Source organism: Strix uralensis, chromosome 9 (genome assembly GCF_047716275.1).
Source record: "Strix uralensis isolate ZFMK-TIS-50842 chromosome 9, bStrUra1, whole genome shotgun sequence".
Lineage (NCBI taxonomy): Eukaryota > Metazoa > Chordata > Aves > Strigiformes > Strigidae > Strix > Strix uralensis.
Window position 1 is genome coordinate 27814363 of NC_133980.1, and position 22312 is coordinate 27836674.

Sequence of the window (22312 nt, forward strand, 5' to 3'; positions counted from 1 at the left end):
ATTTGCTGTTTCCACGTGGCTACTTGCTGTATTCTTATGATTATGCTCCAGTATCTTATATTTTGTTTTGATTTAACTAGTTTATTTTGTTAGCCGTTAATTTCCCCAGGTCAAAGTACGCAGCTTTCCTCTTGAACCTGCCATTCTGGTACCCACATTTAAAATACACATCAGTTGTCTCTAGATGCAGGTGATCAAGAACAGTCATTCATTTATCTTTTCCACCCACAAATCCTTTTCTCTCTAGATCAACAAACCTCCCTCCTTTTTCCATAACTCATCAGATTTCTGTGATTTGCATTCACATTTCCCATGTCTGCAGGCAGTAAGGATAATGTTTTTGTTGAACTTGAAACGCTGGTATTTAATTTTTTCATTCATGCTGATTTATCTGAGTACAGAATTCTTTATAAACCACCAGGTATGCTGGCCTTGATGCATTAACCTTTTTGTTCTGAATCATTTATAATTTACATTCAATATAAAATACAGACAATTTAACTCAGGAATTTATTGTTTAGTTATTATTATTTATTACAGGGAAACTTTGGGTCATTCCTCTGAAAATCAATGACTTGTTTTACTCTATGGATACCATATTTTTTCACGGCCTTTTTCATTTGGCTAGTGTATAGGATTGAATGTATGAAATTATCACCATCTTTTTATTTTGCTTTTTCATAACAACCTTTGATTAATATTTATATATTATCCCTTTTTAATGTTCATTCTAGGAGGACTTGTTGGTATTGAGGAAAACTGTGAAATCCTTTCTGGCTGTCTGCCAGCAGTGTCTATCAAATGTCAACACTCCAGTCAAAGAACAGGTAAAGGAAATGTCTGTCAAATGCTTTTAGAAAAGTGTGAATATTAAATGGTAGTAAAACTCAAGACGACACTATATCAAACTTAAAGTAAAATCACCTTGCCTTCTGTCTAAATAAAACTGAACAAACACTCTGTAAGAAGAGCTGTATTAAAAGCACCTTCAAAGCACAGCTAATGTCAAATTTAATTTTCAGTGTAACAGTAAGGATTACCTGGATGCTTAGGCTCATGTTCAGCTGTTGTAACTTCAGCATCTAACTCAGTCACCTAAAATAAAAGCCTATTCCTTTAGACCCTTACTGTATTAATAGATGGAAGTAGGCACTTTTAGAGGGTGAGACCTCGAATGGGCTGAATCTTTCTCTGTATATTTCTGGATTTTTTTTCCCCTGTTATTGACTAATAGAGATTCTAGAGCGACTGCTTTCCTCACAAAGGCAAATGCCTGAAGCTTTGTGGTTACTTCATTATTTTGTTATCCTAATAGTTCAGTTAAATGTAGTGGAGAGTACTAATTATTGTATCTCTTTCCCGTTGTGGCTAATGGGAGAAAATTGAGGCTTCTAGCAGTACAGGTCATACCACTGCATATTTTCTAGAAAAAAAAAGTGTAATTCATTTTACAAAAATACTGTGAGTAACACGAAGAACATAGTGTCCTTTCACACTGTGCAAAAATTGTCACTTGGCAAATACTTACGTCTGCTTGAGAAATCAAAGTAAAATATCTACTTAAACAGTGTCTTCATTATAGAAATATAAAGATCTCGAGGGTTTTTTAGATTCTCATCAATATAACCATTATGGCTTAAGTTGCTCTGCTTTCCTGTTTGGTACGCTGACTGAAAACTTAAGTGCATGCATCTCTCCACATGTGTATGTGTGTGCACACATATGCCAAAAGTATATACGTGAAATATGATTGCATAATAAGGTATCAGATTTTTTTATGGTTCAGTGTAATTATCCAATTGTCTGATTTAGATTTTTGGAAAGCCACGCATGCATGCAGTGGGAAGCTTCTGCTGTATGTATTTAGACACTGAAATAAAAGAAATTAAATCAAAGGGCTTGTGGAAATAATTCTCAATCCCTGGAAAAAAAAAATAGCTGGTTTGTTTGCTGAGATTTTACGAATATATGGTGATTTATATCGAGTCTGTTGGCATCTTTTAGTTGTCTACAAATTGCATTTCTATCAGACCTCCTAAGATTTTGCAAAGGCTGTGACTAAATGGCCTGTGTTTTTTAAAAGATAATACTTCTTAAAAGACAGTTTTATTTTTTTGAAAGATAGCTCTGCTTGGCATTTACACTGTGTTCTGCAAGTTGATAAATATGAATATTAAAGGCTCGGAGATGTCGCTAGTTTATGTATTTCTAAAAGACTCTTGACATGTCATTGTCTTCCAGCAGATTTAACTTTAATAATTGGTTTTTAATATTCTGAGTAGTTACTCTTGACATATTTTATTAATATTATATAATGTGAAAATGTCATCTAGCTTCATGAAACTACCAACCATTCTAGCTTAAGCTAGCACTAATGTCTTCTCTGCATCAACAAATGGTAAATGATCCTTCCCATTACTGCAATGTTTTTGTTCTTGATGTATATTAACATGTTTTCATTCTCATATTATTAGTGGCCACAATTTGCATTTTTTTCTTTTCATTGGTGATTTAAACTTTTCTTGGAAGCTCCTTTGCAGTTCACGATTCTGTGGAAGCTTTCAAGACTCAGCTAGAGAAAGCCACGGCCAACCAGAGCTAGAGACAGCAAGTGTCCCAATCAGAGTAGGTTGTACTAGAGACACCAGAGGTCCCTTCCAACTAATGCTTCTGTGATCTTTCAGATTTTCTTCCTTAAAAAGTATATTTCTGCGAGTGCAGGACTGCTGCTTAATCCTTTAGTTTTACGGGATTTTCTTGAGAATTCTCTGTAAATTATATTGTCTCCCTACCATATTTGATTCTTAATCTGTACATTCTTTCCAGAGAAGATTAATGTACATATCAAAGGAAGGAAAAGCATATTAAGTATTTATAGAAACAGGACTCAAACATTTCAACTTTTCCTAGACTATTTGAGTGAAACAAAACTCCTGTGACTAGACGTATCTACACTATATAGACATCTGTATCTGAGTCCGCTGCTGTCTTTAAATTGGACAGAAATAAGCACTTTCAGTGCATTATTCATATGCTTTTTTTTTTTAGAGGTCTACATTAGGACGAGCTTAAATTCTATTGAGTATCGAAGGAGTTTAGAGCAGGTCAGATCATCACTGAAATGAATCACAACTTTTTGGATCCAGTGGAGGAAAATCCCAGATAGTGGCATCTGTTTCCCAAGTCTAAGTAGAACACAGTTTACAATGATTTGCATTTTGTTCTTGCCCGAGTATAGCTCATTCAGATTTTATAACATACTACAAGAAATAAGCGAGCTGCTATGACGTTCAGCGTTCACAAAGATTTCATTTTGGAAGTTTGTAAAGCAGATTGCTCTCGCTCACTACTTTTCCTTAAGCTTGATTCAAAAGTATGTTTAAACACATATTTAACTGTCTTTCCGCTCAGCTGTTTGTAGAGGGGGAATATAGGACTGACTTAAAGCCTACACTGGATTTCATGACTCTGTCAGAGCTATTCTGCAATCACCCTGCAGTTGAAAATGGTCTGGCCTACCACCTACCTGGGAACTGTGACCGACTCTGCCCTGAGTGAGGCTCCTGCGGGCTTCTGAGGGAAGAGAAGCATCTCCAGCATAGATCTTCTAGGGGTCTTTTTACACATTCATACTTTGGACCTTCCTCTCCTTCTCAGTTTTCAGAACCTGAGGTTAAAGATAAAGAAACGAAGATGATTAAAAAGTACTTTCTGAAAGGTGCTCGGGTGTTTAATGTAATGCAAATGAATACGGCTGGCTATAACACACTGACATAAGCCGTGGTGGAAAATACTGTTACTCTCGTTTGTGAGAGCATAAAGATAAGGCCTTGAAAGAAATAAAGTTAGTAATAGCTGCTGCCTTTCTCTGCTCTCAGGTAATGAGGGTATAATAGTATAAATCGTTAAAAATTCTGCCTTGGTCAGCTTTTGTCTAGATTTGAAAGCTGTGCAGCATTACTTGATTCTTTTTGCAGAGAATTGTTGATTAAATTCTTCAGGAATTTCTTTTGCTTCTCAGAATTTTAGGGATCTGGCAGTGACTCAGCTTGGATTTTTCCTCATAATGTTGTTAATTTTTTTGCTTGTTTAACTTTTGTGTTTATCAAAAGAGCTGTTTTTTCTTTACTACAAATTTGGCTACAGCCCTTGAATCAGAGGTAGATTCAGAGTTCTTTTCATAGAGGAGAAATGGAAGTTTAATATGGATCATCCTGGACATGGAAGAGGTAGTAAGTAAGCACAGTTCCTTACATAGGAACCAAGGCATAAAGTTTTAAAGTTAGGGGAAACCCTTATAAACACTTTTCACACAAACAGCTACAACTGAGCACAGTTAAAGAAGGACATTTAATAATAGCAGGGTTATCTGGAAATTAGATAAATGGTATTTTATTTTTTACTTTTTTATGCTTCTTACTGCATTCATTCTCTTTTGCCTTTCAGGCTTTCATGCTGCTCTGTGATCTGTTGATGATTTTTAGTCATCAGCTGATGACTGGAGGTCGAGAAGGTCTTCAGCCTTTGGTGTTTAATCCAGACTCAGGCCTCCAGTCAGAACTTCTCAGTTTTGTGATGGACCATGTCTTTATTGACCAAGATGATGAAAACCAGAGCATGGGTATGTTTAGCTTTCATGTTTTCTACTTAGCTTTTTTTTCATAACAGACACAGAAGGAAGAAGAAAATACAATTTTCAGATCAATTTGCTCAAATGTTTTCAGAATTATTTCTTCTTTATTTTTTGGAGATGTGAATATGAAATATTGAATATTCAGTGCTACTTGTGTTAAGAATAATAAGTACTTATAAAGTTCACTTCATAAAAAAAGATATTTTCAGAAGACATGGGAGTGGCTATATGCTATAAATCTGGACAAAATTATTCTTCATTTACTGTTCTAAATTTTTCTTAATAGTTATTTCCAAAACAGTACAGTCTTAGTTCAGCAGCAGACTTCATTTAATATGGCCTCAAGGGAAAAAGTACGATGGAACAGTACGTAGAAGAGAAATCCTTTAGAGTTACTAAACAGGGTTATAGGCTTGTGAAGGCAAACCTTACCAGCAAAGCTCTAGGCAAAGAAGGCCTTAAGAAACTCCAATGTTACTAAATAAACACCCCCTTTGCTCCTCCCCCAAAATAATCAAATAAAGCTCAGGACATCACTGATTTGGTTGGAGACTAGAAAAGAACTTGGGAAAGTACCGTGTGTTCTTGCTTGCTTCCTTGCTCTGTCCTAGGCATCTGTGCGTGGCCACGCTTTGAGAGGCCAGAGCTGAAGTGACCACATCTCAGCCTCCTCACAGGGATGGCTTGAGAGTTTTGGCTTTCAGTCAGGGAGAGGCAGATTCACCGTTTAGGTCTGGTTTTAAATATCTCTGTGCTGCTGCTGTTTGTAATGCCTAAACGCAAGTACAGAGGTATCCAATTTCTGAATCCTAAATAGTTTTGGACAAGAGATGGATTCCCACATGTCAGACTATGTGTTAGAGCTGCTCAGTGCATACTGTTGTGCTCTTTTTGGCACATTTTCTGAATTTCTACTGCACTCAGTTACTTGTATGTTAGCATGACACATAGCTGCTATTTTAGATCTTTTAAGACAGCAACATATAGGACTAAGGTCTCAGAGAATATATTCTTGCTCTAAAGATGCTTGCAGTTTTCTAACTCCCTAGCTCCTCAGTAGCTAACATCTTTGAGCATCTCTTTAAGGATTCCTGGCAAGAATACACTTTGAAACACACCTTCACCAGAAGTCTATGTGCAGTTAATCATAGTGAGTTCAATGTTCAGAATAATACATCAAGGATAGATTTTAGGAGGACAGGTTTTTTTGCTCTTTAGCAAAATTGCTGTTCTTTAACATCCTGTGATTGGGCTGTGAAGACAGCAAAAAGATGGGTGAAGATCTTTGTCTGTAATCTCCATTCCCTAATGCTACTCGGAGTACGTGAAGTCAGTCTGACCATGTATAACTTCTGGCATTCAGAACGTGTCAGTAATGATAAAAAGAAATTAAGAAAGGGGGCAGGGGAAAGTGTGTTAATGGGCTTCAATTCTGTGGGTTAAAGCATCTCGGGGTTAAAACATGCGTGCATATTCACAGTCAACTCCACTGCTCAAAGAGATCTCCTGTGATCGAATACGTGACTTAAGTACTGTGGGTCTGTGGAGACTAGTAAGGGTGCAACAAGAGAGTCTCAGTGATGTTATGTCCCTCCTCCCCCCACCACAGCTCTGTACTTCTTCAAACTGGTTGGAAGATTCCCTCCAAGAATAAGCTCTTCTAAACATCACAGAATATTTACTTTTATCACAACTGATTCCACATCTGATTTCATTTCCTTATATAAGTCGTGGGATATGCTTTTATTATATGATATTATGTTTAGCATTTCATGGACATAGTTTCATTTTCATTCACAGAGTGGAGTCTTACATGGGGACTTAACACTTATGACATTGCCATTCAATGTTAATATTTCTTACAACTGAATTTTATTTCCTGTTGTTATTGATGCTTTAGCACCATCGATTTCATATCTGAGAATCCAAGGCATGCAGTGGAAGTATTGCTGCTTCTACTTTGCCTTATGTAAAAAATGTATAGCTTAGTCATGGTAGTGAAGCATCTCCAAATGTCCTGTGTTTCAGAAGTTAAGCAAAAAGCATTCAGCAAGTCTTCACTGTGGCCTTTCACAGGGTAAAGAAAATAAGCGATGCAGTTCCATGTGGATTATGTTCAGTACCTACTCGGGACTATAGATAGCGTCCTTGGTCAGTGGTGTGTCATGTTCCTGAACTTCCCTGAAAGTCCTAACACAGGCAGGACTCAAGAGTTATCACCTTCCATTTCAGCTTCTCCTGCAACAATCCTTGCTTCATTTTAAATTGATTTTTTTCTAAAAGCTGCTCTTCAATAATGTTGCTTTAGAACATAGCAGCTCCTTATAAACATTTTATTGTTGTTGATGCTTTCAGAGGGAGATGAAGAAGATGAAGCTAACAAAATAGAAGCTTTACATAAGAGAAGAAACCTTTTGGCTGCCTTTAGCAAGCTGATAATTTATGACATTGTGGACATGCACGCAGCAGCAGATATCTTCAAACACTATATGAAGGTACCGCTCTGTGTATTCTCCTCTTCCTAACTGAACACAGACTATAGTGTCAGGCCCCTCTTTCTCTCTTCCAGTGCAGTAGTTAAAGGTTGAACATTTTTGAAAGCTTTTTCAGCCTTATTTGATTTTTTTGTAATAGTTTTTCCTTTCTAGATTATACCTGCTGCTGGGAAGCAGTAAGCTCTGAACTTCCTGTCCTGTGTAGCAGGAGTGCCTTATTAAAGGCAACACCAAAAGATGGTCCTACGAGGTGCTGAGCATTTGCAGAGAGGCTCCTCTCTACAGAGGATTTCTTATCCTGCTCCTCAAATTCATTCCTCAAATCCACAATAACATTATCTGTTATCTGTTCAATGTCATATTTCAGTGGAAGTCTCCCAATTTTGATGCTTGCCATAAGGAAGCAGGTTTTTTTGTGAGAAAAGGTTGTTTCAAACAAGAAAGCAGTTTAAAAATAAAAGCTCCATATAGTACTGCTGCGAGTGGGTATGCATGAGCTGAACGTCTTGCCAACTCAGGCTGCTTCCATACAGTATTCAGGCCCAATGAAATACAGAAAGACTTGCTGCTCAGCTGTACTTGTGAGTTTGCCTGCCAGGGAACGGGCACATTAGCAGTCCTGACACTGCCAGGCAAGAGAAAGCCCCTTGGATTACATCAGATTGCCAGGTATACCTCACCTGTAAGGGACTAGTCATCACAAAGATGACAACCAAGGAGGAAAAACTGGAAGATAGAGCAGGGAGCAGGTCCTTTACTACAGTCCGTGTTTGAGATGTTGATGCGAAAGACAAAGGATTTAACTTGAAATCCTCCTCCTCTTCATTAGGAGCATGCAGTACAGTAAAATCCCCAATGCCCACTCTAGCCATCAGCCAGGCTGCTGCTCAGGGTTAGTCTTGCTTGGGGATTTTTTTCCAGAGCAGGGGTTTCAAAGTGAAGCTGCCACAATCCAGGTTAGTCTCCTACCTGCTGCTCTAGGTTGGTCTTCTCTCCCCATACCTCTGCTTCTCTTGAAATTGGGGGAGAGCTAGAGAAATTGAATTTAAATTAGAATACAAACTAGAAGGATCTGTGCACCAAAGAAGACAGGAGCAATATTTTAGAAGGAATAAAAGTAAGTGGTTGCAAATGCAGAAATACTAATGAGGCTGAAAGAATACTGTTTGGAAAAAGATTTTTTCATATTCTCAGCCTCAAAATTTTAATGATTATACAGGCTTTTCTACCCAAATAGTCAGTACCATAGGCTGTGGTTTTCAGCAACCATTCTTCTAACATAAACAAAACCAGCCCTTCATACTGACCAATTCCTTACTCAGCTCCCTGGCTTCAGTGAATTCCTTTTGTGGCCATCTAACTCACCCTGCATTGTGTATGGAGCTTCACACCTGTGTGCTAGTGTCTGTTCACACCTACCTGGTGAAGGGTGTGTTGGTTCAGTGTAATGTTGTTTCTTAGAATTTGCAGCCATGAGACACTTTCATCAAATATTTAGTTTGGAGTAAGAAATTCTTTGTTTGTTTTTCAACATATTTTTTACAAAAGATAATAACAAATACAGACGTTCCTTACCTCATCACTGGGTGCAGGCTACCAATCAGTTTAAATTTTGGTATTGAAACATCACACAAAGTCAGGGGGTTTTTTGGCAACTGCTGCCTTTTCAAAACAAGAATAACAAGTAATCTTTCTATCAGGAAAAGTGTAAGAAATTGTATAAGAGGATCAATTTAAAGAGAGGTTTTTTCCACATTTTTTCCTAGTACTACAATGACTATGGAGATATCATTAAGGAAACCCTGAGCAAAACAAGGCAAATTGATAAAATCCAGTGTGCGAAGACACTCATTCTCAGTTTGCAACAGGTAAGAATATTGATTTTTGTTAGAAATGCCTCGCTGCAAAAAATACTGGGCAGGATTTTCTCTGGTGCCCTTTACATTGAAGCAAAAATGCTACACTTCTGTTAAGAGATTATCTTGCTCCTCAGTTCAGGCTGTCACTGTCCATTTGTCTCAGTAATCTCTGTCTCCTTAAACCCACAATGGCAAAGTTCTGGTCAGATTAAAATGGAAGAAAGGGAGAGAAAGGCCTTGGAGGCAGTTTGATCCAAGCTGATTTATAGCATTTGTTTACTGGTACCTAGTGAACAAGAAGAATTAGGATGGCTTTTTCTTCTTATAATTAGCTGGAAGTAATGAATCTTCTTTACATTTTGTCTAAATACTGATTGATTTTTCAAACTTCAAGCTAATTAGTTTAAGTCTTCCAATATTGTTAAACATGGTTTTTCCCAGAAAAAATTGCTTTACATCTACCATAAATTATTCACTTGATGATGAAATCCATCCTTGTTCTGTCAAGAGCATGAAGTCTGTGCTTCACTAAATACCATTTAGGCCCTTGAAGTACCAGCTCTATCCATTACATAGAGAAATTGCTTTTATAAATTAGATGTTTTCAAATCAGCTGGGCCTCTCAAAATTCATTACAGAGTACTAAGGGATTCCCTGTAGCAATCTGGAAGCTGAGAGATATCTCTGCAAACTTGAGAAAAACAGATGTACTTCCAGAAGAATCGGCGAGTGTCAGTGTAGTTCCAGTCTTTAAAATTTGGAGAGAGGAAGAAGCCAGGTGCCATAGATCAGTCAAATACCATTTAATGGAAAAAAAAATAAATTAGACAAACTGTTTGCAAGTGCCTAAATGATAGGTAACAGCCAGTATGAACTTGTCAAGGAGAAATCACATCAAATTAAGCTGCTTTCATTAATTATATGGTAACAGACCTTGTGGATATCAGAGAAGCAGTAGATTTAACGTAACTTGATTTAATATCGTCACTGACAGCGTCTCCCTTGATATTTTCATTAGCAAGTTAGGAAAATGTGGTCTAAATGGCAATACCAGCAGAAGATACAGAACTGATTGGAAAACTATGGAGTAGGTCATTATTGTACCGAAAGGGCATTATCAAGCAGGCTTTGAAGGCATTTACACAGTAATGCTGTTCAGATATTCATTAAGTCTTGAATGATGGAATAGCAATTTTGCTTCCTAAATTCAAAGATGATTCTGATCTGATGGGTGATGTAGGTATTTTAGAAAACAGCAAAAGAATGCAGAACCATCTTGATGAGTTGGGAGAATCGTAGATGCAATCCAATGAAGGTAAGTGCAAAATCCTGTTTAAGAGTTATCGTCCACACGAGTACGAGATGGGGGACAGTTGGCAAACACAGAAGAAAGTCTGGGAACTGAAGTGGATTAGAAGTTGAATAAGAGAACTCTGTTACTTCTCTGTGAAAAAAGTCACCGTAATGTCCGCTGTAGGCCATAACAGGTTAAGAACAGGTCTTTCCCAAGAACAGTGTTTTCTAGCTCACCGATTTTAACAACTGAATTCTTTCTCTAGCTGTTTAATGAGCTTGTTCAGGAGCAAGGTCCCAATTTGGACAGGACATCTGCCCATGTTAGTGGAATTAAGGAACTGGCCCGTCGGTTTGCCCTCACTTTTGGCTTGGATCAGATCAAGACAAGAGAGGCTGTGGCCACACTACACAAGTGAGTGGTGGTAAATAAACTAGATTTTTATATTACTTCAGATTAAAACTTTTGCTCAGCATACCTTTTCCAAAGGTACATAATCTTAACAAGTCCTGGAATAATGATATATTTTTTTCTAGTTTATGTAGAAATATGGTGGGCGGTCTACATGTATGTATGTAAGAAAGGAAGAAAAACTAGCTGCTACCTAATTATTTGTTGGAATTTTTTGGTAATGGCCGTGTGTGTTTATCTCAGGTGAAGGCACTGGTATTATACATATTTGTGTGGGCTGTATCTAACAACTGTAGATAGTTCTTTGTACCACACCACTGTGGATTCTGTAGGCATGAAGGGCTTTTACAAAAAGATATTTCAAAAATATTTTGGAAATATTTTTTCTGAAGCAGATTGAAGGTTTTTATGTAACTGCTGTGTAGGAAAGTATAGGAAGGTGCAGCTAAATTTAAATTATGACTTTCCCTTGAAGAGGTTAAAATATTGAAGTTTGCTATCTCAGACTCTAAATCATTAAGACTAAGATTAGAAAAGCATGATCAAAATGCTACCAGACACTTTCCTGTGCCAAGCAAACAGAAAGTCAAGACATGCATGCGCCCTTATTGGATAATGTGAAAATAAATTGGTTTCTTTAGTCTCAAATAATAAAGCAAAGATAAGGCAGTGGTGCATGTATCAATGTACTGGTAAGTAAATTCTCTTCTCTGACTCTTGATGCAAAAGTTGTATCTTGTTATATCTTACATATTATTGCAAGCTTCTGCTTCATGCAGAAACAAGGAGGAGCCAATATGCTATTCCTGCTAAGGCAGTGGCTTTCAGCACCTGCCAAGGTTCTTAGATTGTGGGAAGTTTCTTCTTCCCACGTGACTGGCAGTATGTTGTCTTTGAGATTGCATCCTCCCATATCAAGAGGGAACATTCAATTACCCCTTGTCCAAAAGCAGCTGTTTGCTAGTAATGTAAAAAAAAAAGTTACGATGGGACATAAAGAAATAAAGAGCAACATTTTTTAAATTTCATTACAAATGTCTGAAAATGTTAATATTTCTTTACTGTAGAGATGGCATAGAGTTTGCCTTCAAATATCAGAATCAAAAAGGACAAGACTATCCACCTCCTAACCTTGCTTTCCTTGAAGTGCTTAGTGAATTTTCTTCTAAACTCTTGCGACAGGACAAAAAGACTGTGTAAGTAATGCTCCACTTTCTTCTGTGGGTTCTGCTGGGCTCTGTTAATCACCGTAGTGTGTGTTTAAGCTCTCTGCTCTGAGGTTTTCACAATCTAACAGGCGCTATAGGAAGTCCCAGTGAGACATTTCACATACATAATTATTCATCGGTTTATATTTTAAAGTAATAAAAATAAACGAAGAAAAGGAGAATCTGATCCATTGATGAAGTGAGTTTGAGACCTCACAAAACAGTGTTCCTTAAAATTTCCCATGGGGCATTGAAAATAAAAGGCAATCTCTTTTTCAGTCCAGAAGAAAAAAGAAACGAAATGTAATCAGTGCAGGAAATTTATAAGCCTGTAAACACTGCAGTAACATCTGTTTCTGTTAGATATTTACATAAAATGTAAACATATATTTGTTGTTTATTTCAATATATTGAGTTAAACTGGGAAATAAAGGTTTGTCGAGGCTTCTGTTACTGGCACAACAGGATGGAGAAAGAGGCTGAGAGAGGACACTGCTGTTGGTTAGGACAGAGCAGGGTGGGAGAGACCTGGCAGGCTAAAACAAGCAGCCTGAATTTGATCTGGTGGGTAATTACTGCAGATGAAATACTGGAAATGAAATAAATCAGAGGTGGTGATGATAAGATCTGAATAAAGAGCAAGAAATACTGTCTTATGAGCAACATTTGAACAGGCTGTCAAGAGGGACTGCGGATATCAACAGAATTGGCAAAGAGAAAACTGTGTTATTAAGGGCAAGTTCATAGCAAAGACGTGTTGTCAGCATCGCTGCGGAGATAATGCTCTACATTTCTAATATAGCAAATACCCAGGGTTTGGCCACAGCGCAGTAGAAAGGGAAGAAGGAAGAGGACTCTAGTCAAAAATCAGTCAAGCACTATGTGCCCAGTGTGGAACTGAATTCTTTGAATAACTCTGTGACAAAAAATGCGAATGCCAGATCTTCTGATTTATGGTTATAGATATCTTTCCAGTCAGTTTTCTGACCACAGTAAGTCAAATATATCTACTCTTAACTACCTCAACTGACTCTCTCAAACTTCTCTGTAGTTTTTCTGTGAAGACATTTGTTTTAGAGGAATTTTCTATTAAGGTTAACAATTATGAATATTATAGCTTTATCTGTGTTACAAAAAACGCATCTTGGTTAACTTTGTATAATTTGTAATGTATACACACTTGGACCAATTCAATTTTTTTATGGTATCAATAATTTGTCAATTCAGCAAACACAGTAGGAGAGATGGTTAAACGAGCTTGAGAATTGGATGATCCTGTCGGGCTAGCTTGGCGCTCAATTTTGAAACTGCTCTTCATTGTTACATCCTTGAATCTTGTCAACTTCCATCCTATTCTTCATGACAGGACTTAAGGCTAATAGGATTTTATGACTATCCTCCTAGCTGAACTGTAGATTCTCCTGCATCTGTTAGTTTAAGTGCCATTAGCCTGATTCCTATTTAATATAGTGAGGCTTATCTTTCCTGTACAGTCATCATCCCTTCCACAAGTTTCTACAGTGTCTAAAATTTAAAGTGACATCATTCTGTACAGTTTACATGACAGCTTAATTTGACCTGATCCTTTGCATGAAATTCAGTACTTTGAGAGATCTTGTTCCCTCACCTTCTGTGTTGCCATTTAAAATTTTTTCTCGAAGGTTCTCCCACTCACTGGTGCCCACTGGCTTCTTTCACAGGAGTGTAAAGATTGCTGTGGTGGAATCCATTTCTCCTGATTTTATCTGTCTTTATTGTAGTCATCTGTATCTGAGCTATTTACTTCAGCTGAATTTGAAGATCAGTGAAAAGAAATAGGTCCTTTAGGGCATGATTTATCTGATCTGTGCTAAATTGCTGCTTTAAGATGAGTTCAGACGTGCTGTTGATTCCATTGGCTGTGGTGGCTATGAAAAGAGTCAAGATAACTTGCTTATATGTAAAGATTTCCTTTGGAGATATCTACATTCTTTCCCTTGAGAGATCTGTCGTGTTTGCACCCGTCAGGCAGTGGCTGCATTGCCCACAGTGCCTCACTGACACGACATACTCGGGTGCTGGGGATGGTTGATTTGCCCTTCTCTGTAGCCTGACTCCTCCAATCCACAGGGACCTCTCCCCCGCCCGCCGAAGGGGTTGTCTACCAACAGGAAGGTACGTGACCACCATCTGGTGGAGAAGTCCCGTGTACAGGATCATTTGCCTCCCTCCCTGGCTTGATCTCCTCCTGCCAAGGGACTGTCCCTAAACTCAGCAAGGGGCTCTTCTTAGTCTGGAGGCAAAAGTGCTCAAGAATAAACCGGAAAGTCTCATGAGCGTGGAGCTGCCTGTCTCCCAGAAGTCCTCCAGCTTGGCTTCCCTACCTCAAAAAAATAATCACCTACCTGATAGGTCTGCATATGTCACCTGCCCTTGGTACAAAATACTGTTCCTGTCACAGTTCAGCAAACACTGCTCTTTTGCAGGGCTCTTACTTGCTTGCTGGTTTACTGCTGGCTTTTTTATCTGCGGGGAGAAGAGGGAGATGTTTCCAGCTTGGGAATGGAGCAGCAACATTGCTTTAATTTAGTTTTCCTATCCTATTTATTTATCTGGCTTCTCATTTTATGATTAACCTCCAGAATTAGTGATAGCCATTTATGGATTTATTCAAATCTATGGATTTAATATAAAACTATACATTTAAGGTGCCAGGCTCTCACACTTAGCAAAAAAAAGATTTATACAAACACAGTTACAAATACACAAGGCAGATACAGACAGGGAAGTCCTGAGGAATACGTCTAAGACAGTATAGAGGTGAATTGCCCTGTGGAGGCATTTATTTCCATTTATTTCTCTCAAATAGAGACCATTAGCTTAGACTGGACAACTGGCTCTTGGGTGTCTGAAGTCAGATGAGATGGAACATCAGGGTGGTGTTCTTACTTCTAGAAGTTCTATCCTTATTGAAGCTGCTAAGAATTGTCAGTCTGAAGCTCCCCTAAAACACTGAACAAAAATTGTCTCAAGATTGGCATCTACTCAGTAAAGAACTCCCAAGTGGTGTAGTTTTTCCTTCTTCACAATTTGGGCATAACCTGAGCACTCTAGTTCTATAGATATAAATTGGATGCTGAAAAACTTCTCACTTTCCAAGACTGTTCCGCACACAGATTCTCTAAAGTCACGAGGCACTCAAGTGTTGCACTGTTTGGTAGTGTAAAAGAGAGAGTAAACCCAGAATTTCCCATTCATTGCAAGGTTTGGGTATTACTCAGTATACGCATGAAAAGGGGAAGGAAGAAGCATTCACAATATTGAATAAAACAGTAGACAGAAAACCTGCTGTTTCTTGAGCAGTCATCCCATTCACTGAATCAGAACAAAATCCCATTAAAAACTGGGTATGATTGATACCCAGGCATATACAGTGTGGCCCCTTGTTGTGTTCTGAAAGCCAGGCTGTGTAACAAGTTTGAGCCTGCCGTGAGCGAACAGAAGAAAATTCTGCATTTCCACGCAGGATCTGTGAGTTTGACTCCCACTGATGACAGCCTGGCAATATGGTATTAACGGCAATCGTGACCCAGGAAGTGATGTTGAAGTATCCTGAGTTCTCCTACCTAACTTCTGAATGCTTGGTTCTGCAGCTTGAAACTCATTAGAATCTCTTTTCTGTGGATTTGCATATTCGATTTTAGGACTGCTTCTAATACCATAATTAAATAATCAGTGGAAGAAGAAAATAACTCAAATGCCCTCCAGACCACATACAGGAGGGAGTTTGTTCGGTTCCTCCCTTAAGTTAACTAGTGTGCATTGGACTCCTCCATGGCAGGGGAATAGAATGGAGTTTTTTGCTGTTGAAAAATAACTGCCTGCATTTGAAGAAATGATTTTTCTTGTACCAAGATGCAAAAGGATATCCTACATCCTCACAACAGCGGTTCTACCTTGGGCTGTCTGTTGACACAGTAGCAATATATAGAGGTGGCTTCCTCCCCGTGCAAAATAGAAAAGGAATTCAAGTAGAGCGTGCTGTGAATGATCACAGACAAATGTGGGAGGAAGATGTTGGGGAGAGAACGTTTTGTATTGTTTATCTGCAACCTGTGCATGATTAACTGTGTTACTTTGTTTTGAGGGAGCGACATGTATTCTTACTCAGTCAGAGATACAATGCCCTATCAGCATATGTTATGAAATTAAAATAAGGAAACACCATGCAGGATTTGTGTTAACGCTCAACAATACGAGGAGGGGTTGCAGATTAATTAAAGAGGAAACAGTGTGCTCTGTACTCATTGTCTGTTCTTTTCAGTCACTCCTACTTAGAGAAGTTTCTGACAGAACAGATGATGGAAAGAAGAGAAGATGTATGGCTTCCACTCATTTCCTATAGAAACTCACTAGTTACGGGTGGCGAAGACGACAGAATGTCCGTTAACAGCGGAAGCAGCAGCAGCAAAGCCTCTTCAGTGAGGAATAAGAAAGGACGACCACCACTTCACAAAAAGAGAGTAGAAGGTTTGTATGGGCTTAGGTTGCCTGGTAGAGGTATTTCTCGTTTTGTACATATATTACAGCTTGCTTTCTTAGGAGCACTTACGGTGTATCAGTTAATGCTGAAATCTATGATATATTCTGTATGTAGTTAAAAACAAGACATCTGTTCTGCAAATTCCTATCAAGCTTGAACAGGTCTTTATGAGAAATACCATCACAAGTCCCTGTTCTTGTTTGTCTTGACTGAGATTTGCAGATTCAGAACTATTAAAAGCTGTTATTGACGTTGGAAACAGGAGGTGTTTGTGGAGTTACCTGCTCTACACCTGTCTCAGTCATGGACTTCTGGTTTTCTGCCTGTGCTTCCGTCTGGAGCCGTTGTTAATTAACAGGATCTTAGAGCAAACCCAAGGCAGAAATTCTGATATAGATCAGTATTTTTGCAAGACCACTGAAGAACACTCAAAGAACACCTTTTTTTTTTGTTTAAAATGCTATTGATAACCAGTGTCTGTGTTTACTCTTTCTGTGACTTCAGGCATGTTCATCAGGAATTTGGCTATGATAGCAAATTTCTTACGAGATTGTATCTGTTCCTGGTTAATCTTTATGATGTACTGTGTACTTTTGTGAATATAAATTTACTGTTTCACTACAGAGTAGGTATAAGTGGGAACCTGAAACCTGAGGGATTTTTCCAAGGTCAGTATTTACAGTTGTAACTCCTCAGTGAGGAATCTAATGACAGTTTGCCTGAATATACAGCAGTTTCCCAAAATACTCTTCAAACGTTTGCCCGTATGCACTTCCACAATGGGGTCCATTCTCCACTATAGCTTATGTTGAGCAGTACATGCATCAAGTCCTTCAGTTTCTTAGAGTTTAGGTAGATAAAGTACTGCTTCCTTTCTTCAGACACTGTTTTGCTTCCTTCAGGATGCCATGATTTTCACAGAATTCAACTGCTAAGTTTTTTTTCTTTTCTCTTGTTACTATTTTTATTCTATTTTACTGTATTCTACCAATATCCTTTTTTTTTTTTTTTTTTTTTCCTGGGAACTGTAGTAAAGTCTTTGCTTCCCTGTAAGGCAAGTCTCAGTCTTATGGTGTAGTTTTTAGGCATCGTTTGCCTCATGCTCTTTCATGTCCTCCTCCTCCAATGATCAATAGTGGGGAGAACTGATTTGCAACACTTTCCATTTGAGCATCCCCTTTCTTTGCAACAGCTGTGGTCCTGAATTTTCCACAAACATCACACACTTAAAATGATGTAGGCCAAATCCATGGTTGTTCAGCTCCTGAAAGATCTGACTGTACAGCAGGTTCCACCAGGAGATCATCTCCTGGTGGAAGACTGTGCCAAGACTCGCTTGAGTCTCACAGGATTCTGACATCTGCAGAGGGTACGAGCGTCTGTTTCCATTCTACCAGCACCGTGTCATCGGAAGACACCCAGGATTTATCTTGCCTTAGGCAGAGTGGTCTAATGTCACTGTTCACTACAGTAACCCCAAAATCCCCTGTTAGTAATCTATGGCCAGAAGACTAATGAACACTGCCTCTCATGGGGTGCTCTTGTGGGTGGAGTATGGGCACGTCCTTTGAACACTACAGATAACATTCAAGGACAGCACGTTTTGAAGCACGCTGGGTAGGGAGCGATCCATTCCTAATCCCTGCACAGACCTTCATTACTCATGAAAGCTTTGCTATACAGCCACGTGTAGGTCTGGGAAGGATGTCTTTGCCCGTAACAGCATAACTGTCTTTTCCTTGAAAGATGCCTCACGTAGAATTCGAGTGCCTGGTAAAGAATAGAAATGAAAAGTTACCAGCAAGTGCTCTCTAATGACAGCAGCAACACAAGCTCTGTGGCCTTTCCTTACAGTGAAGGATATGCACTGCATGCACCAAAAGTCTTGGTTTAGAGTGATACAGCACATTTTATATCCTATGTTAAAAAACCCCATGATAATATAAGCAGTTGAAGGACACAATGTCCTTCATTTTGGGATGCTTCTTGATGTGCAGGAGGCATTCCGGGTTGCGTTACGCCCTGAGAGCACTCCCTTTTGAATCCTGGAAAAGGGAAAGCCAAGAAGACCTGGAGCCACGTTGTCTGTATTCTTCATGGGAAGACATAGATTTCTGCATAAGCAAGGTCTTATTGTGTCTGTACCAATAATGAGCTCATGAAATAATCAGAGATTTAATCCTCAGAAATAAGCACTTAGTGTTCATTCATCTGTAGAACTTGAGCTATGAAGAACCAGTCTTATGAACAAATTAACTGTTGCTCTATACATCGTATGTACACAGGTCTTTGTTGGTTTTTTATCTTTACATATTTTTCTAACTCTTCCAAAAATTTTAGCTTTAATCTTAATCTGGCAGTGCGGTTACAAATTTGGACCTCTCTTTAAATCCTGCTAAGATTTTTTTCTTTAAATTCCACTCTAAAGGAATGAAAACAAGGGCAGGGTTGCTGCAGAAACTACCCTTGCATCAAAGAACCGTAACTAGTCCCCTGTGGCTGCTTTTTTACCTATATTGGGTTCAGCAGACTGTCCGGGTTGGAGAACATTCCCTGTTGCCACTGAAAGTAAATCTGCTCTGTGACGTTTCTTCACAATGCCTTAAGGAAATCAAACATAAGTGGGATTTTTTTTAAAAGGTCCCTAACATAAAAAAGGTTCAAAGATAAATTCACGAATAAATAGGCAACTTTTTAGACAACATTTTATGCCCAATGGGTAATAAAAGGCATAGGAAAAATGAAAAGATCCATTGAGATCTCCAACTACTTCCTCACCCCACATTTCTTCTGTTGGTAAATCTGTGATCTTGTCATCCTCTCCCTTGTCATCTCCCCTGTCTTTCACTCACTCCGGAAACTCTACATTTTTTCTACATGTCCCTTGCCTACACACTTGTCTGCTCTCTCACCTTCTCCTCAAGTCCCCCCTGTTCCTTCCTCTCTGGTTTGCTCCCTTCACGACGTGAGCTCAGCTTCCCACTGACACCTTCAGTCACCTGCCCACCTCCCATCCTCCCGTTGCTCTCAACCCTAAACGTGCCAAGTCACTGGTTACAGTTCACACCAGCCAGACCACTCTCTTACTTAAAATGCCCCCTCTGTACTCCACTGAAAGAGTTCTTGCTGAAGTTTCTAAAGATGTATGCTGACCAGATTTTGGGGGTTATCCTCCCCCTTCATTTTAGTGTTTAACTGTATCTTGTTTGTGGTATGCATATGAGATTAACAGTTTTATATTTAGATTGTAAACTCAGTGGTTGGGATTATCTTTGTTATATCTGTGCAAGACACAACAATTCAGGTAGTGCTGCAAAACAATATTTGTTTGCAATGTTGAGGGGTTTTGTTTGTCTGTTAAATATTTTTACTTTAAAATGTTCTTGCTGGGAATGGCTGGTAGTAATCCTTCCTTAAAACAACACAAAACAAAATCAGAGCTGAAAATTTGATGGTTTTGAGTATTTATCCAGTTGATCTCTTAAAGGCACACTGGTTTTAAAAGACACTAAACTGTTGGAAATCAAATTTGGAGAAGGTGCTGCAACTAAAATTAACCATATCGAAGTGTGTCAGCAGATGGAAGGCTCTCGTTAGTAATGTAAGGTGTTCGTTCAGTGAGTTGGCTGAATGAATCCTGAAGGTGGTAACACTGCACATTATCAGAAATGTGTCAGTAATTTTAAATGTTCTTTTTCTAGATGAGAGTCTAGAAGGCTCTTGGCTGAACAGGAATGAAAGCATACATACTCCAGGGACACTGCAAGCACCACAGCTCACCTCAACTGTCTTGAGAGAGAACACTAGACAAATTGGAGAGCAGATCCAGGAGCACGAGTCGGAGCAGGGATCTGAACAAGATTTTTTACACAAGTAAGTGTTGGAATTTCAGGATCAAATACAGTGAGCCAAGCAAAGGAGATGCATTTTATTAGAGAGAGTCTGTGGCTCCATATATGCAGTGTTTATTTGCAGAAACAACTGGAAGTATCTTGGCTATAGCTCAACAATACTTTGATTCTTTTCAGTTCCCAGGAAGAATATGTTGTAATGAAATCATGGTAGAAATGTATGTTAAAATTATCTCATAGCATAACCATGCAATTATGGTTCAATCTTCCTAGTGTTTATGCCCCCAGGTTGGATTGAACTGTTTCTCTGAAGGACCTGTTAGGTGTTCTCTTTTCTTTCCCTCTGCCCTGTGTCATAGCACAGTTAAGATTCTCCAGACATCCTAACTGATTTCTTGTAAATTAACACTTCAATCCAATTGTAGCTGCTGAGCAAATAATTCCTATTTCTGGCGTAATTGCCCGCAGGCAATTTTATTTTGCCGTAAATTATATCTACTTTTTGTCATTTAGCTCCCATTTTGTCACCTCCATTTGGAGGGGAAAAAATGTTGGTTATTATCTGTCAGTAGTTTATTTAAGAATAGAGAAGTCTTCAGAGAATGCCATTATGTGCTATTTCTATTAATTTGAAGATATATATCTGTTTTGGAGACTATTTTTATAACTTTTATAGCCAAATATACAGATCTATCTGTATAAAAAAGTCATATTATGCTGGCCGGATGAATTGAGTTTCTACCAATGTAGTATAGTATAAAACAGCCAAATCATGCGTCTTGTTTTCCTCCAGCTTTTGTCTGTCATGTTTTTCTTGATACTTTTGTTCCCCAGCTTCCCAATTCCTCCTGAACGTGCACTCACCCTGTTCAATCCTGAACTTTACTGCTTCATCCTGCATTCTTTAATCATAGTATTTTCTAAATAGAAATAATTAATAATGGTCATTTTGCCTGGGAAGGTAAAATGTTCTCCAGGCTCAAATGACAAGGGTATATGTATGCTGCCGTGTTGTACATATAAACTATTAAAGTTTGCCAGTTTCTGGCCATAGGATCTCAAAAAAATATGAGCAACTTCTAAAGAAATGTACTCTTTGGAAAGCATAACCTGTTCTTCTCCCTTGCTTGTGCGTGTAACGTACACAGGCAACAGATTAAACCTTGATACGACCCGTCAATTAGTGCCCACCACAAGAGACTCTTGCAGCTCAGCAGGCTACAAATACCTTCTAATTTTTGGAACACGTAGTATCTGGCATTTCCATAAATGAGTTCAACCGACTTTCTTCCCCCATACTAACCCTGTCACAGCCGTGGGGGGGGGTGGCAGGCTGGCGGGGCTGGCTCTGGCTGCAGGTGGGTCCCTGTGGTCCTGCACGGAGGCCTGCGCGGCTCAGAGGGGCAGCTCCCGCCAGCTGCCCACAAAGAAAGTGACTGACCACTTCACGTCAGTCCCAGAGCATCTTTTTCACCTTCATCCCACGGCATGTGAGGTCTGGATGGCTCTTACTTGCCTTTCTGAGGTTAGGAATTTGCCTCCCAATCTCCTGCCGTAACTTCTAGATTACAAGGAAGATGTTGTGGCTCTCAGTTTCTCCTTAACATTTTTCCACTCTGCAGTAAAAAAACAAAACAAAGAAAATTGCTGAAGCAGAACTTTCTTTCTGACCCTCTCTGATCTCACCTGTCACGAAGCTAAATCTCTCTCTGTGAACATATAATTAGTTATGGAAAGTGGGACAGCTTCCAGTCACTGTGTTTTACTCCTGAGCCTCATGAGCAGACACTGCCTTAAGCTGTGGGAGAACCTTCCCCTTTTCTGGGGCGGGGGAAGATGAACCAGGCTCTTCAGCCTGGGCTTGAAGCTCTGTTTGTCCTGTCTCAGGTGAGCGCTGCGAGCAGAGGCCCGTTGAGCAAAGGCAGACAGCGTCGCTCTGCTCGATGGTACTTTCAAAGAGTTGGATTCCACACAGAAGTTCACAGTGTGAACTGAGAGTGGAGCATCCTTTCCTTTCAGCCTGGAGTTAGCATTTCCTG

At 39.1% G+C, this 22312-nt stretch overlaps 1 protein-coding gene across 13 annotated transcripts in view; it reads left to right on the top strand.

The window, feature by feature from the left end:
* The window catches only part of STAG1 (STAG1 cohesin complex component), a 203557-nt gene that overhangs the window by 175213 nt on the left and 6032 nt on the right, over positions 1-22312 (top strand). For all 13 annotated transcript variants that reach the window (XM_074877914.1, XM_074877925.1, XM_074877926.1 and 10 more), the window contains 8 exons: positions 735-827; positions 4447-4621; positions 6989-7128; positions 8895-8996; positions 10547-10695; positions 11760-11888; positions 16204-16409; positions 20124-20295. In XM_074877914.1, coding sequence (XP_074734015.1) covers positions 735-827; positions 4447-4621; positions 6989-7128; positions 8895-8996; positions 10547-10695; positions 11760-11888; positions 16204-16409; positions 20124-20295 — 1166 coding nt within the window. The remainder of the gene's footprint in view (positions 1-734; positions 828-4446; positions 4622-6988; positions 7129-8894; positions 8997-10546; positions 10696-11759; positions 11889-16203; positions 16410-20123; positions 20296-22312) is intronic.